At 46.3% G+C, this 16070-nt stretch overlaps 1 protein-coding gene across 1 annotated transcript; it reads left to right on the forward strand.

Annotated features, from left to right (window-relative positions):
* Positions 1–473: 473 nt before the first annotated feature.
* Positions 474–11375, forward strand: LOC132908003 (LIM domain only protein 3-like). The gene is made up of 4 exons (XM_060961514.1): positions 474–579; positions 851–1114; positions 8351–8591; positions 9314–11375. The coding sequence occupies exons 1-4, from the start codon at positions 491–493 to the stop codon at positions 9467–9469; spliced, it is 750 nt and encodes a 249-aa protein (XP_060817497.1). The 5' UTR covers positions 474–490; the 3' UTR covers positions 9470–11375.
* Positions 11376–16070: the final 4695 nt, after the last annotated feature.

Below are 16070 nucleotides of genomic sequence, written 5' to 3' on the forward strand. Positions count from 1 at the left end.
ACGTCGGTTCCAACTACGAACGATTCCTCGCGATCGATGCTCCCGCCAGTAGATCCGCGAAACGCGCCCACCGGATTTCAATCTCGATCCTTCGGCTTCACGTCGATTTTTTGTCGATCGAAATTTAGAGATCCTTGGCAAATCTTGTGACCTAATGTTTGATATTATTCCACGCAATTATTTTCGATTAAGACAAGACATTTACGACGCTCGTGGGAATAGCGGAATCGATCTATCGAAAAACGCAGGCACGGGAGATTTAGCGCGCGTCGTCGGACGACCGGTCCAATTAGCGTGGATCGTTATTGCATGTTGTCGGCCACTTAGCAGACGCTTATTATCGCGACGTACGTGTACATTACGCGGTGGCTGTCTGCGGGCTCATTGTTAGGAACTCACAATGGCAGAGAGACACGATTTACGATGTCGCGGATTTAACGAGTCGACGTTCTTGTTCCGTGTTGCAGACGGCGTTCTAGCCGAAATCACGATGACGATGGACGTGAGCAAGTCGGAGCCGAGTAAAAATGGCGCGACGCAGCACGAGTGCGCTGGATGTGGGAAAGCGATCACGGAAAGGTAAGACGATCGTGGTCTTCAATTTCTACTTTTATTTCTTTCGTGAAACGAAACGGAATGAGTTACAAACAAAGAACAAATTGAACGTAAAATAGAAAAGGACGCGATTGACGAACCGTGACGAATTACTTGAAAATATAAGACGGACGATTTAGAGAAACTTTCTAATCGGTCAAACGATAAGCTTCTTCCGAGAACCGTGGTCAAAGATCAGTTTCGAACACGATGGGTTACTGGTCGGTAAGAAGGAAAACTATGGTCGGTTCTTCAGGTATCTCCTCAAGGCCATGGACCTGTTCTGGCACGAGGACTGTCTGAAGTGCGGGTGCTGCGACTGTAGGTTAGGAGAGGTCGGTTCTAGTCTGTTCACCAGGGCCAACCTTATCCTCTGTAAGAGGGACTACCTCAGGCTGTTCGGGAATCCGGGACACTGCGCGGCCTGCAACAAACAGATACCGCCGTTCGAGATGGTTATGAAGGCCAGGTCGAACGTCTATCACTTGGACTGTTTCGCTTGTCAACAGTGTACTCATCGGTAAGTTATTCAGCGCGAGAAAATCCTTCGATCGATTCGATTTACATATCGTTCCGCTGTAAACGTCAATTTTTCCGTCGTTTTTCTTTCTGTCTTCTCATCCTACGATCTCCGTTTACGTTTCTCTGCATCGAGCCGTACGACGATGCAAACGACGAGGGTAAGGGAACTGTACGCATGCAAAAGTAACAAAGACGAACAGAGTTGGGGATGAAGAAAAATAGTACGACGGAGAAGGGGTATAGAGAAATACAGGGGACGAAAAGAAAGAAGCGAGAGTACGGTTTGCGAGAGACACAGTCCGCTCGGGAGTTGCTTTACAGGTCAGCTGGGAAATCACCCTGTGCTCTATCCGTCGCGACCTCTTCCTCCGCTCGCGCTAGCATTCCACGCAGCAGGAGGCTAACTTCTCGTCGCATTATTCCCTGCGACGCTTTCCACCCCCGCCAGCACTCTACCCCTGAGACCAGTTATGTAATTATACAGATACTGCTGACATTTTTGTATCATATCGCACCGTGTAACGTAGGCAGACAGAAACAATGGCTAAATGCCGAACGAAAGCTCGCCACGTTTCCGGTTCAGCGTCTCGCGATGGACGACGAGAGGAAATTCACAGCACGAGTTTTTCCTTTCCGAGTTCGATCCCTGAATCACTCGGGAGATTTTATTTCAAACGTAGGTCGAATCGCTTCGTTTATTGTTCGCCTCTCGTCTTTCGCGATTACCCTTCGCTTCGTCCTCTCGATGATCATGTTTTATTAAAGTTCCGCAATTTGGCTCAAAGCGATCTTTCTCTTCCTCTACCCTCCATCTCTCCCCCTCTTCTTTTCCTGTTGATCATCCGGTCTCTGCCATCTGACGCGTAAATTACAACGGACCGTGCGGCGAGTAATTTGCCCGGATGCGAAATTTTATTGCCGTTGGTAACGAGGCTCGAGTAATTTCGCGACGTTACCCCCATCGTCTCTGCCGGTGCGTCGCGATTCCGTGCCTTCCACGTTGCTTGCTACTTTGGTGAGTACCCAGAACAAAGAGAAACGAAGTAGACGCAGGGAGACAGAGAGGGGACATGTAACTCCGTGTACCGCGATATACAGCGACGACAAGAAATCGCGAGAGATATAGACGAAAGGGGACGGGGCTAGAAAAGAATAAGCTTCCGATAGAAATGGCGGTCAATGTAAAACGGCGAAACTATGGAACCGTGGTGAGACACAATGCCGACTTATTGACGAGATGAAAGGTTTCGAGGGTGGCAAAAGCGGGTGGTTGGCAGCGGTCTCTGGTGGTACGTAAGAGAGCGCGAAAGAGAAAAAGCGACGAGCGAGGTGGACGAGACGACGAGAGGTCGAGAGGAACCTCGTGCACGAGAGGGAGAAGGCGAAACGGAACAGGAGAATGTAGTTTGGAGCCAATAACAGTGGCTCGTCCAGGCGTGCGACAAACGTTGTACAGCTTCTCAAACAATGCGAACAAAAGGGCATCAATTTTACGTTTTTATCGCGCGGCATTGTCTGTCTTCGACAATGGGCCGAGCGGGCAGCGACGGAGCCGCGCGCCGCCATGCCCAAAGCAGTGTCGCGTTCATCGCGGTACAACCGACTTCAACGGAATCGACGAAAACCTGCTTTTGTCTCCGTGATTCACCCCGTGCCAGAGAGTGTTGCACACACGCGACATTCTTGCGGTTCGCTGCAAACCTTTTCGCTGGATTCCCGGGACCAATAGCCTCCGCGATTGCCCGTTTCGCGGAACCATTCGTTTTGAAACATTGGACGAACGCGTTTTCACGCTGGATAACCGGCAACCTAATTTCCATTACAGTCTGCCATCGTAGCTTTATCTGGTTCGCATCGGAACGATGGTTATCTGTGAGAAATCCAAACCGTTCTCAATACATTGGCGATTTTTTTCTCCGTTTCAAAAGCTAAGTTTACATATAAAAAATCTTGTCGTTGTCCGGTGCTTTTTACGTACGATACGATACTTTGAAAAATAGAAGCGTATATATTCAAGAATACGAGACCTACAAACCGTCTTTCGCTTTAACCGAACGAAATTGCCGACGATTAGATTTCATTGGTAATTTAGCGTACCGCCAATCCCGCCAATTATTCCCGTTTGATCGAAGCCCCAAACGTTCCGTGGCCCGGATCGAAACGATTCCGGGCGTTCTCGGTCGGATTTAGATATTTTCCGTGGTAGGGGAAGAGAAAGCGAGCGAGAGAGAGAGAGAGAGAGAGAGAGAGAGGGTGGATCGTTTCCAATTATTTCGTCGGTAAAAAACGGACGGGTGAACTCGAGGAGGGCAATTATACGCGGGGCGCCGCGACGTGTAACGCGACGACTTAGAGTTTGCAATTAAACAGCAACAATTACACGGGGTAACTTTAGACTGTAATAACACAGAATAAAGGGTTGCCGGTGGCGGTGCCTAGCCTACCACCCTCCTGGTTAGAGGATGATTTACCGATCCAATTAGATATCTCTCTCTCTTGCTCTCACGCTCTCCCTCTCTTTGCTCCACTAACACGCAGAGAATCGCATCGTGTGTGTGCAGACAACTTTCTACTTACACACGTTTATTCGTGCGCGCGTGAACGACAGAGAATACGCGTCCCCTCGACGTTTCTTCGATCCTCTTGAGGAGACGTCCGGTCAAATTTAACGACCGCCCAGTTAATGCCCTCGCCGACTACAAATTGCAGTTTGCCGTCGTGGCGTCGCTAATTCGACGTTGGCCGATTCTTCGTACTCGAGCATCGCGTATCGAACAAGCCGCGTCCGGTTAATCCAGAAAAATTGAAAGTAGGTGTTACAAAAATGATCTACGTCTTTCGTAACTTTGGTTGTTTACTTGTTTGTTCTCGGACGAGAACGACGATCGTTTCTATGGAAGTACGTATTAAGTAAATACGGGATTGAAAGTTGTAAAGGACAGTCGATTATGACGTGTCATTGACAGTTATTACGTTGAATTGCAATTAGAAGAGATACGATAAAGTCGACTTAACGGGTCTCGCACGTTTATAATGCACGGCAACGGATGCGGGAACCTGTTTTAAAGCATATTAGCTATAACCGCTTTGAATACGATTATTACTTAAAACCACCGTCGTATTACGATCGTCATCCTGTGAAACGTATTTGCAACCAGTTAGCTTCGCATCTGTGAAAGCTTGATACTTAGTCTGTGGATACTACACTTGTACCCAGTATCTGTTTAACGTCGAGCCATTGCTCCTTAATGAAAAAAGAAAAGGAGCAAAACATTCGAAAACCTGCACTTACACCATGAGCACGTCATTAATCGTGCACGACTCGGTTGTTCGAGCTGATACGCTTAATTTGCCTGGCAACGCCTTGCAGCTGGACGAGAGAAAGAGAGGGAGACAGAATCGGGGAGAAAGAGAGAGAGAGAGAGAGAGCTGTTTAATCCTCTTTTCTGCGCCGAGGAAACTCGTCCCGTTGCGGCAAAGGCGCAAATTAAACCGGTAACGCTGCCACCGGGTCCCCGGACGCGATCGCGACGTTGAGACGCGGCGCATATGCAAATTTTATTCAAGAAACCTGTGTCCCTTCAAAGAAAAAGATTCACAGAGACGGGCAACGGTGAATGTTTTATTTCGTTGGCGTTGGTCTGCAACAGAGACGCTCCGGGAATGTTACAACTGCATCGAACACGTCCCGTAAAGCGGAGTCTAATGGGGTCACGCATTGGCACTGGTTACTTTATTTATTTACGCGATACCCGGCTTTCGAGGTTCCGGTCGTCCGTTTTCCGCAGTGGTTGGACGTGTCCGATTCTTCTCCAATTCTCGTGCGTCCAGAGCCTTCTGGCTTCAGCGAGCTTCGGCGACCCTCGTTAAACATTCGCCCGTAGCGATCTCCGAGACCAGCTTCCTCTATGGATTGAAATTTTCTACGTGAATCGGACTACGAACCTGGTCTTTCCATCCCAACCACTGTACCGATCCTCTCTGCTTCAGCTTCGTGGGTAGATTAATATTTCAAGCGCACTGTTGTTGCGGTACGCCATTGGTGACTTGTAGATACGTGACGGTTCCGTACCGGACTTTGACTAGTCTTTGCTTCGAAGACTATTGGCAATGTAACGCTGAAAATTTTAAATGGTAAATAAAATTGTAAAGTCTTAGGCTATGGTTAAAATATATGCGTGTTCTGACGAACTATCGTTCGACAAAACAGACTCATAGGAGTCTATATAATAGTTACTATATATTTGATTGCTCCGAGCAATGGAACATTTAGAGGATGAAACGCATACGCTCATAAGACTCTACAGTTGTTGATGAAAGAATTCAGACGCTTGTAGGAATATTTTACAAATATATCAAGTACGTGTGCTACAGGAAACATTTCGAAATCTCCTTAGCGCTGTAATCAGACTCGACTCGACGTTATGTTCATAAAGCTTGAAAAAATTTTCTGAAAATGTACATGCAATCTACGAGATATTTAGTACAAGTATATATTTCACGAAGATCATAAAAATATTTAAACAGTTAATTATTCGTTACATTAATAAGCCTCGTTCAATGGGACCATCTTAGATACTTATTACCATACCTAAAATGGCTAATTCTTCATATGGTACATATATGTATCTATCAATTACTTTTAATAAATATACGTTTCCAGTAAATATTTCGGAAATTTTATGCGCATTTGAAATCTTTTTTCCAGTATAATCATGATACTCGTGTTTCACTATAGCAATAAGAAAATTCAATATCTTTTCTACAACACACACGATGTACATATTGTACATTACATACGATAAGTTCACATACATTTCTGAGTCACTGTGTACATATATGTGCACGTTTGGCTGCTTTGACATACCTATTCGTCAGAATTTGCTATTTTGCTATTTTTGCATCCTTTGCAATTTTGTATTTTCGTTTCTGTTTGTCTTCTCTCGAACATCAGGAGACGAATAAGATTGGTCGATTATTCTATCGTTAGAACACACTGCACGCGTAATACGTAACGACGAGAACAGTTAATTAGGAGGGTTAAATTGTTGATGAAACAATGCGCTCAAAATGCTAGATGGAAAACGTTAAAGTGGAAAATCAGCGGGTATCGCGCGCTGGTATCGTGCCACGACAGACAGCTGCACCGGTTGCTAGAATTAGAGGAATGGGATTCACGCGGCATTATTCGCGCGATTATAATAGAGACTCCTGAACGAATGCACTCATGCAACAATATAATTCTGGCGGATCATAGTTATGTGAATATCTAGTTCGATCCAGACTTCACGGAGGAATGACTGAAAGAATGTGACGCGAATCGTTGGTACTTGCATTCCACATTCACGGCATATTATTATAGAAAAAGTACCTACAGGAGAATTTTAATATCGTCAAATAGTATTCAAAAGCTCAGCACTGTGAATAGCACTGTGACCTATAAAAGTAAAATCCCTCAACATTGTGTTCAAGATGAATCGTTCAACGTTTCAGTCCTGTGACAAAGTCTTTGGTCCTAATGGCACTTCTGGCAACATCCGAACGTAAGGGAACGTTCATCTCGTAATTTCTCTACAAATTCACTTAACCAACTACCAAATAGCCAAATCTAACTAGTCATTTGGGTTACCAATCTCATGCACATAATAATTTCTTTACGTGTGATTTCATAGCTGTTGAAATCAGTCAAGGATTAAAATACGTTCAGCTTCTAATCCCATGGCTGTAGAAGTTTCTAATTAAAGAACGACCGGTTAATAAGTTAACTAACCGGTCCTAGACACGACAGTGATTCTACGATGGTCACTGGTAACCAAAGGCGTGTTGGGATTAATCGAAGTATTTAAAATGACGATAAATTTCTACCTTAAAAATTACGACCATTAATGTCATCTTTTCTTAACATATTCAATTTCCTTTCCTTAATCCGCTTAAGAAAGTAAATCACTCATTTCCGAAGCAGTTGAATATTAATCATTTACCCAGATAATGAAATCGAAACATTTACAAAACGCCAAGTTGATCGATTTTATTAATTTTAATGTACAGAATACACAAAACTCGTTTGATAGTCGAGCCTTAAGTATCTTATCAATCAACTCTGAAAAACAAATAAAAAAAAAAGCAAACGAGAGATGAAGGCAGAAGCAGACAAAGAATGAAATTTGAAAGAGAAGAAATCCACGGGATGGATTCGTTGAGCGAAACAAAGTAAATAACCGAGGATGGTTAGGTGTCAGGCAATTGACAAGGAAAAGAGAGAACACCTTGAAAGCAGAAGGCCGGTTGCGGCGAGAGATGGTCTCGCGTGGTGGAGACCAGAAACCAGCAGGTGACGGCCAGCTGAATAGCGAGTAGAGGAACGACAGTGAGAGGTATAGAGGTGACAGAAGGGCGAGTGAAAGAGAGAAAGAGAGGTGGAGGTGGATCAGAGTACAGCGTCATTTAGCAGACGACGCGTATAATGGGGGAAACGAGCGAAACCCGGTATAAGCTGTGCTCGTTGGGAATGGCCGCGCGCAACGCGATAATTCTATTTGCCGTACGATTATGAGAGTATCTACCTCGAACCAGACTCTGCCGCTCTCGTATTTCGCTCTCGTATTTCCTACCGGGATCAAAGCGGATGTGAGACCGCTCGCGGACAGAAGCCCGATAATAATTATTTGTCCGACGCGTTGCGATACGCTCGTTATCCAACGCTCGTCCCCTGCCACCCTTTGTCATTGTTTCTCCTTTTTCCCTCCCCCCGATTTTTTATTTTTTTATTTTTTTTTTTTGAGTCCCACTTTTTCGGATTTTCCTCCCTTTTTGCCTTTTTTCCCCCATTGTGACGATCAACCGTTTATCGACGAGCTAGCAGCGACGCGATACCCATGCGTAGTGGTTCGCGAATGAAAGAATCGTTACACACGTTCTTTTTATATCGATCATTTTTTTCCCCAATTTTTCTCGCCGAATAATCCCTGATTTACCTGCTGTTAATTGGCAAGAAATTAAAAAAAAAAAAAGAAGAAAAGAAAAAGATATTAATCATATATTAAACATCTCTTCTCACATAATGTCGCGAACGATCGAACAAAAGTTCAGGCGTTCTCTTTGAAGCTGGCTCGGGGATCTCGCAACGTAACAGATGACGAGAAACGTATCACGCGGAGATCTCATCGAATCGCGGTTGGAGGCGGTGTACAAGTTGAAGCGGCGCGACACCAGTAGCCTGTGGTTTTGATTGCAGGTTTTGCGTGGGCGATCGATTCTATCTGTGCGAGAACAAAATCCTGTGCGAGTTCGACTATGAGGAGAGGCTCGCGTTCGCCAATATGTCAGTACAAACACCCGCCACGCTGGCGTACATCAAAAGGCAACTGCCTCCAGCGCCGACACCGCCTGGCCAGAACATGCATCCTGGTCACAATCCACTGCAACCTCATCAGGCACTTGGCCAGTCGGTGGGTCAACATAATCACGTGTCGAACGTAAGTTAAGAGAGGACCGTAAACGTTTGAAGCGTTGTGTCACGCACGCATGCTTAAAAGCATCGACGCCTTAGTCGCTGTGTTACCACGGTCGTCGATGACAGGCGGAGCCGGTGGTATTTTAATTGGAAGCGTTACACGCCACGCCGGAAGTTTTCGTCGCGTGATCGGTTTCGTTCGCTGGCCCGAGGGACCAGCGACGTACGACGTATTTCAACTTTGCTTTTCAGTCGGAAAATGAAACGCGAAATTCGAATGCTTTTCATCGTTTTAACGGTCAACAGTTACTTCTTCTTGTAAATTATTTTGTAAATTATTTTATAAATTATCTTGTTTAAACTGCGCTCATCTCGTATATAAATATAACGCAATATTAAAAAGAAAAATATAAATCCGTTTCTTGCAATCTGGAAAGTTGACTAGCGAGATATTGAAGGGGCGATGGACGTCTACATTGCTCACTGCTTCTCCGATCTATAATTATTTTGATTAATAAGATTGTTAATATTCCCTTCTACAAATCGATCACGCCTTTCTTTCCGCTAGCCAATTTACCAGCCGCGAACATTAAATCTGCATGGGTCACCTCTCAAATATTAATGCAAATTTACCAAATAACAATAATCCGATTCACAAAATAAAAAAAAAGAGAATCGAAAGAATATAAGAGAATAGGATTAATGCTATTAATTCTCAGTCAGAATAACAATTTTATGGTGCAGGGGCAGATGTCAGGGAGCACGCCGATGGTGAACGGAACGGCCATTGGCGTCGGTGGACCCAGAGCTCCGGGAGACATGAACAACAACGGGCTATCGGGTCCAGCCCTCGGACCGGTGAAGCCACCGCCGATGTCTATGCAGGCTCCGACCAGCTGAAACGAGGTGTCACCCCCTCTGAAGAAGCTCAGATGTCTCAGCGGTTATTGAGGCTATTGACGCTGACCGACGAGATGAACGGGAGGTACGGAGAGGGAGTACGGGCGAGGATTAAAACGTCGTGACGAAAGTGAACGCGAGGAACCAGAGTGATAGACAGAGAGGACGCATAACATGTGGATCGGTGAGAGAAAGAAGGCAAGGTTGAAAAGGGGGGTGGGAAAAGACGAGTCGTTCGCGACGAGAATGGAACGAAGATGGGAAAGAGAAACGAGATGGTCTCCGCGACGGATCTCGAGGATACCCGCGGAGGATCGAACGTTTTTGGGGGAAATAGTCGTTTAGAGGTTGGGAATAATCACTGTGATCGCGAATTGTATGAATAAATTTATGGAAAGAGATACGATAGGAGCTGCATAGGACGTGGACATCTCGCGAAGAGATACACGTTTAATACACGTCTTGTAATATACGGTACAACATGTAACATGATAAAAATAGGCGATTTATGTAAGATACGTTTCTAGCGAGGAGAAGAGCGATTAGAAGCGTGCGAGTAAGCGTGGAAGGGCGACCGAGTGAGAGGGTGAGCGAATGGGGCAGAGTTACTTGTAAATATCTGTATCTGTCGACTCTGCGACACCGAAAGACTATCAGTATACGCAGACCAATCGAACGAATTTCCATAGTACTCGCGATTCGTCGACATTCGACGTTTGACGGCCGATCGAGAAGACGAGTGTCGAATAGGCGAAGGAAGAGAATCGTCGTAAGTTTGTTCGTAAGTTACTGTTTGCTGTTTTTCAATTTTATCGTCGGCTCGAGACGGAGGTCTGTGATTCGCCTGGACAGAGGCGAACGAACGTTCGATTAAATACCAAAGGTAAAATCGAGAGATGTTGTTCTGTTCGAGGGGAATCTCGGCGGCGCGAATGTGACGAATCTCGAGACGTTCCCAAAATGTCGGTATACGAGGCGCGAGCGAAGGCGTACACGATGGCTAATACCAAAGATTAACGATGTAAGTTTCGATGCCCCTCGGGAGAGCAAGTCGACGTCTCGGATTTCGAATATTCCTTTCTCGGTGATAATGGCGGTGACGGTTTACTCGAGCAGCCCGTGTCTACTTGCCGAGCTTCGCGGAGAATGCATCTTTAACGCGGTCTGCGATCGGAAACTTGCGAAACGAGGGGCTTAGTCGCGGCTTTACGCTTTAACGCCAAAAGACGAGCGAAAACGGTCCAGACGAAAGGAGAAGCAACAACGAGGAAAAGAAAGGAAAAGAACGGGAATAAGATCAAACGGCGGCATCGATACCAAAAGACGATTGAGAAAATCCGATAAACGTTGCGTGCGCTGATAAACGATCCGTTTTGAATCACCGACGAAGCAAATCACATTTGAAGGCGCCAGAATCGTGATCGTGGTACTCGTAGAGAATTTGCCTGACCGTACGCTTATACGACGACAAAATTTATCACCCTCTCCTCCTTAATCTCGACGGAGTTGTTGACGTTGTCGTTCGATCAGACTGTCTTCACGAGCCACGTGGGACGACTCGAATGTCGCGCTGATTCTACAGGATACTGCATTTCGAAACCACCGAATCGATTAAGTACAAAAGATGTTACGCGAAGAGGATGTCCTACGAAGCGGGCGTGAGGTAGCAACCTGTGGCGAAGAGAAAGAGGGAGAGAAAGAACGAAACCTACACGAGTGATTCGCGCTCCGAATACGCGCGACAGAGCCGAACACACTTTCCTCTCGTTTTTTTTTTTTTTATCCATCTGTATATAAATATCATTTATTAGCGCACTACTAATATATTTACCGCCTCTATAGAGGCTCCTATTACTACCGAGAAAATATAACATTCTTATAAATACAAGCAAATCGTGAGTTTCAAGCGTGTGTTCATTTCGTTTCCAGGATCGGCCGGTACCTACAACGCCGAGTACCATACGCCGTCGTCTTTTTACTCCTCTATTTATGGCTGTTTCCGCGACGTTTGCTCCCCTCCTTCTTTCCTTCTCTCTTGTTCCTCTTCGACGAGAAAGCGAAATCGCGACACGCAGTAGAAGAGATCCACTGATTTGTGCGGGCCGTATTGCCCGCGTGATACAGGGAAATGGTTAGAAACGGAGACGGGACAGAGCGAGGGTGGGGGTGGAGCGAGGAAAAGGGGTGAGGGTGAAACAGGCAAGGGGAGGCAACGCGATTTCCCTAATGCCTTCCAGCCCACGGAGTTGAATGTTATTATGCACGGTGAAGACTTTATAATAGGACGTTGAAACTCTTTAAAACTCGCGGAGAGCGGATCCTCTACCTCCCCCTCTCCTTTCGCATCGTTGCGCTACCCCTCGAAAGGGCTCGTCACTTCTCCGACACTCGAACAATTTTCCTCGTTGCACTAAAAAATTGAGAGGTTCGTTCCGAGTATACCCCGTTGTTTGTCGCTTTAAAGTTTATTAAGACATTTCCCTCTTGGATTTTTTCTTATCGGACGAATAACGTAGGTTGCTTACTTATAAAATTGCTTCGTCAAAGATTCATTCGAAGAATCGAAAGCAAATAGCGATATGCTAAATCCATATATGAGTCAACTTTGTCCCTTGTTTATGCGTCCACTGACTCGTTCCAAAGTCAGAGATCATATACGGAAAATTTTATACTGAAAACACAAATACTTCCTTTTCAAGTATGTGTTATTTTATTATGCATATATGTAGAAATATTTTTCTTCGCGAATATTATTTAATATACGTTTTAGTTGACGAGACGCGTATACCTATCGTCTTCTTTGACCTACAAGGACGGATAACGTTTTCGTTACAGATCGTGTACGCGTTAACGAGGGACGAGTAGGAAGTTTTTCGTAGAATAACAGAACTTTTCGTCCTTTAAAATATCGGTATCGAAAAATTTATATTGGCAAACTTTGATACGAGCCCAGTGAGACAGATTTCGTCTGGATATCTCGCGTCAAGGTCTCGTAACAACGCGTCAGTCCGTATAAATTAAATCGATCAGCTTATAAGCCAGAAGGTAACACGAGTCTCGATCGCTGACGCTTTTCGACCAGCCTCACCCCCTTTGTCTCTGGTCGCATTAATCACGCCGAAGTCGCGCGGTTATAGGGGATGGTAACTGGTGTGGTAGGAGAAAGAAAAACAGAACCCCTTAAAATAATCTGGCCTGAAATGAAATCAGCCAAGGCAATTTCCAGCCCCTGTAGCCAACGGTGATGTTAACAGCGCCGGCGGTTTTATCCATCCACTCTCTGTTCCATCCCTGATTCGAGCGCGGTGCAACCGACAAATGACGACGCGGCAACCCCCTCGCGGCGGCCCACGGAATTAAAGATCCCGAGATAAGGGTGTCATCCTTCGCTATGCATTATGTGTTCGGCAAAAAGCTCAGGGCCCCCCTCGGGCTATCCTGACGCTCTGCGTCTCGTTCTCGCTCAGCTTCGCGCTTCTTCTCACCCCTACCGCCCCTTTTCTCTACCTCCTCTCAATTTCCTCTCTGTACGTCCTTCTTCCTTTCTCTTACCGCTTCGTACGCCACCTTTCCTCCTCGTCTTCTCTTCGTTGACTCTGTTGCGCCCGAAGAAGGTTCCAATTAATCTCCCTCGTACTTTTTCCACTCCCCACCCCATAGCCGCGTAGGATGCCACACTATGAAAATATTAACGGTGTTTTCGCCGTGTGTCGGATCGCTTTATTCCACGATACCAGCTCCACGACTCGTTGTTGGTAAGAACGTTGGACGATATTGGACAGATGCGTACTGGTAAGTCATAATAAGATTATTAATATTAGAATTGTAATTGATCGAATGTGATCATGTTCGTGATTGCAAGGTAATTCAGTGTAATTGGAGAATGCGGTGTAATTGAAGCATGGGGTTACACGTGTTCCCTGAGACGATCAAAGTGTCACGTACAGCAGGGTTGGAGGAGAGGGCCGGAGAACGAGCTGGGAAGGTGGCGAGGGGTTCCTTTTGAAACCGTCGTGCAAAGTAACTCACGGAAGCAACGGGGTGCACGGGAGCGCGCCGTGTTATGATCCGGACATCCTTTTCGGTTCGAGGCGAATAGAAGTTCGACCAGCGTACGCGCTCGTATTTCAGGTTTTATCGCTCGAAAACGTGGAGGGTGGGCCGACGGTCGTCGTACTCGACAAACCGTGTACCGAAAAGCGACGTACGCGATTCGAAGGAGACCGTTCTCGTGACCCGCGGCGCCTCTCCTTCCTGATGGATAAGCCAAAGCACGCTGGTGGATCGAGCTCGCCCAACCCAAAGGTTATCGACCACTTGATCGTACGTTTAAGGATAGCTCGTGTGAAATTTAATAAACAGATAAATTTTATCGCGATAAATTTACATTGTTAGAAATTCACTTTTTCATGCCACGGACAATTTAACGATTCTCGTGGCTTGGAAATCTGTTTAACAAAAATGATGGCGAAATCACGGAAACGAAAAGAAGATTCTTCCGTAACGATGACCAAAGAGGAATAACGAGGTAATTCGGGTCGACGCGGCGGGGTGGGTACGGAAGGATGGCGCGCGTAACTGTCGTTGGTCGAAATCGGAGTCGCTTTATCCCGGTGTATTGTCGGCGCGCATCCTAAAGCAATCACACAGGCGACCGGCCAACCCACCATTACACGATATACTGCCTTAACTTTGGACGGAGAAGCGACGTTGGCGTCGCCCTGCGTCGCGCCGCATCGCGAACGTTACGTATAGGGTGTACCGAAGGAAATAACCGTCATCTGTATTCGCGATAACATCGTAATTGAATGCGGTTGACGGGGATTTGCTGTACGGGCAAGCGGCCACCAGGCCCATAACCGTTCCCTTTTACCTCGGCTACCTTCACCCTCCGTTATCCTTCTCTTTTTTTCCCCGCAGCCACCACGTTTCTTCCGTCCCTCTCTCTCACTCTCTCTCTCTTTCCTCCCTTTCCTCTACGTTTTCTTGTTTTCTCTCCTCCTTCCTACTTCCCTTCGTTCCAACTTCTTTCTTCGTTCCAGTTTACCTTCAACTTTTCTACCCCCTTCTTTTATCTTCGTTCTTTTGGCCCAACACCCAACCCGCACCCTCCTATCTCGCAGGGATATTAATCATATCGAGGTGCGGAAAAATCTACTTCGCCGACGTTTCGAGCGTGTCGTGGTAGCGTCACGTATAAGTACACGGGCACTTGCGCGCGCGCGACCATTTTCGGCGCGGGGACAGGGAAACTGAATGGCGATACGAAGATAGCAAACGTAGGAAAGAAAGTTTATGAGGGGTGTTTCGTGAAAAGGGATTTTATATGTTGCCGTGTATGAAAGTGGACTAGCCGCTTGGTTGGCCCGACAAAAGAAGTCGCTGAACTCTTACCCTCGCCGGTTCCAGCAATTTCTATCTCTTTTCATCTCCCTCGTTTCTTCTTTTCTTCTTCTTTCTTTCTCGCCTGTTGTGCGACGAGTATACCGCCGCTGAAGTACGCGAACATCTCGATTTCAATTAGTCACCGAACCCTTTCCTCTGGCTCCCTCTTGGTATCTGCCCGTTAATATCGTAGCTCCCGATGCTGCGGGATACATTTCCATGGATACGCGACAAAACGCGCGTCGCATCGTTGCGGCGCGTCATAAAGGAGTAACCTCGCCAGGGTGTACCGGAGTGTAAAAAATCAATTAACAGGAAATAAAAACACACTTGGCCGAGATAGGAAGGATTGTTCGAGTGCATCGATACCCGCTATCGGAGCTGTACAGGAACGCTAAACGGGCAAGAAAGAGGACGAATCGCGGCTATCGGAATAATAAACGGAATGGTGACTGGATTTCGCGAGACTATTCGGGATAAATCGGTGCAAGCGCTGATGGGAAATACTTGTTTCCTCGGTACTGTCACGAAACCTGATTGGCGCATAACCATCGGATTTCGCGCTCTATTAATGGCCGTGTTTTTAATCTTTTCGTTTCTTTCTCTCTTACTCACAACGATCCTCTCTCGTGGTCTTTCTCCTTTTTATTCTACTCTCGGTTTTCTCTCCTCAATTTCAACCACCGTCGATCCGAAAAGTGGCCGTCCGATAGAGCGACACAGACGCGTACAAATTATTTAGCCAGCACAGATCGTGGATATGGAATTTCGTTGCTCCGAATGTCTGCTCAATCGGAACGATCGACCATCCTCTTATTTCGTTGGTTATGGGTCAAGCGTGATGCGTTCGGGAAATGCGGTTAAGACGTCGTACTCGAGTCACGGTTTCGTTCATGGGTGCCGCCACGGCGCCTTACCCCCTTCTTCTTGCCACCAACCCCGCTAAATATACTCTTATACATTATTCGCCGGTTACGTCGCGGTGGTGGGCAAATAATTCGGTCGCGAGCCCCACGAAAGATCGATAAATTGTATTACATAAATAACGGTCGCGCGTGGCGTCGATGTTATCCCGCAATACGTTAGAATGAACTATCTTGCGCCGAATCACGGATGATAGCCGTGATCTGTGGCGCCTGACTCGGTCATCCAAACCGCCTCCTCTGCCAGGAATTATAGTTCCGACACTTTTGTCGGAAAAGAAACGATTCGGGAA

The sequence above is a fragment of the Bombus pascuorum genome, chromosome 6 (genome assembly GCF_905332965.1).
Source record: "Bombus pascuorum chromosome 6, iyBomPasc1.1, whole genome shotgun sequence".
Taxonomy (NCBI): domain Eukaryota; kingdom Metazoa; phylum Arthropoda; class Insecta; order Hymenoptera; family Apidae; genus Bombus; species Bombus pascuorum.

Bases quoted from the DNA above. Each gene is read 5' to 3' on its own strand.
- LOC132908003 (XM_060961514.1), top strand. From the start codon at position 491: ATGACGATGGACGTGAGCAAGTCGGAGCCGAGTAAAAATGGCGCGACG. The intron at 580-850 runs GTAAGACGATCG...TCGGTTCTTCAG, and splicing joins GGGAAAGCGATCACGGAAAG to GTATCTCCTCAAGGCCATGG. The intron at 1,115-8,350 runs GTAAGTTATTCA...TTTTGATTGCAG, and splicing joins TGTCAACAGTGTACTCATCG to GTTTTGCGTGGGCGATCGAT.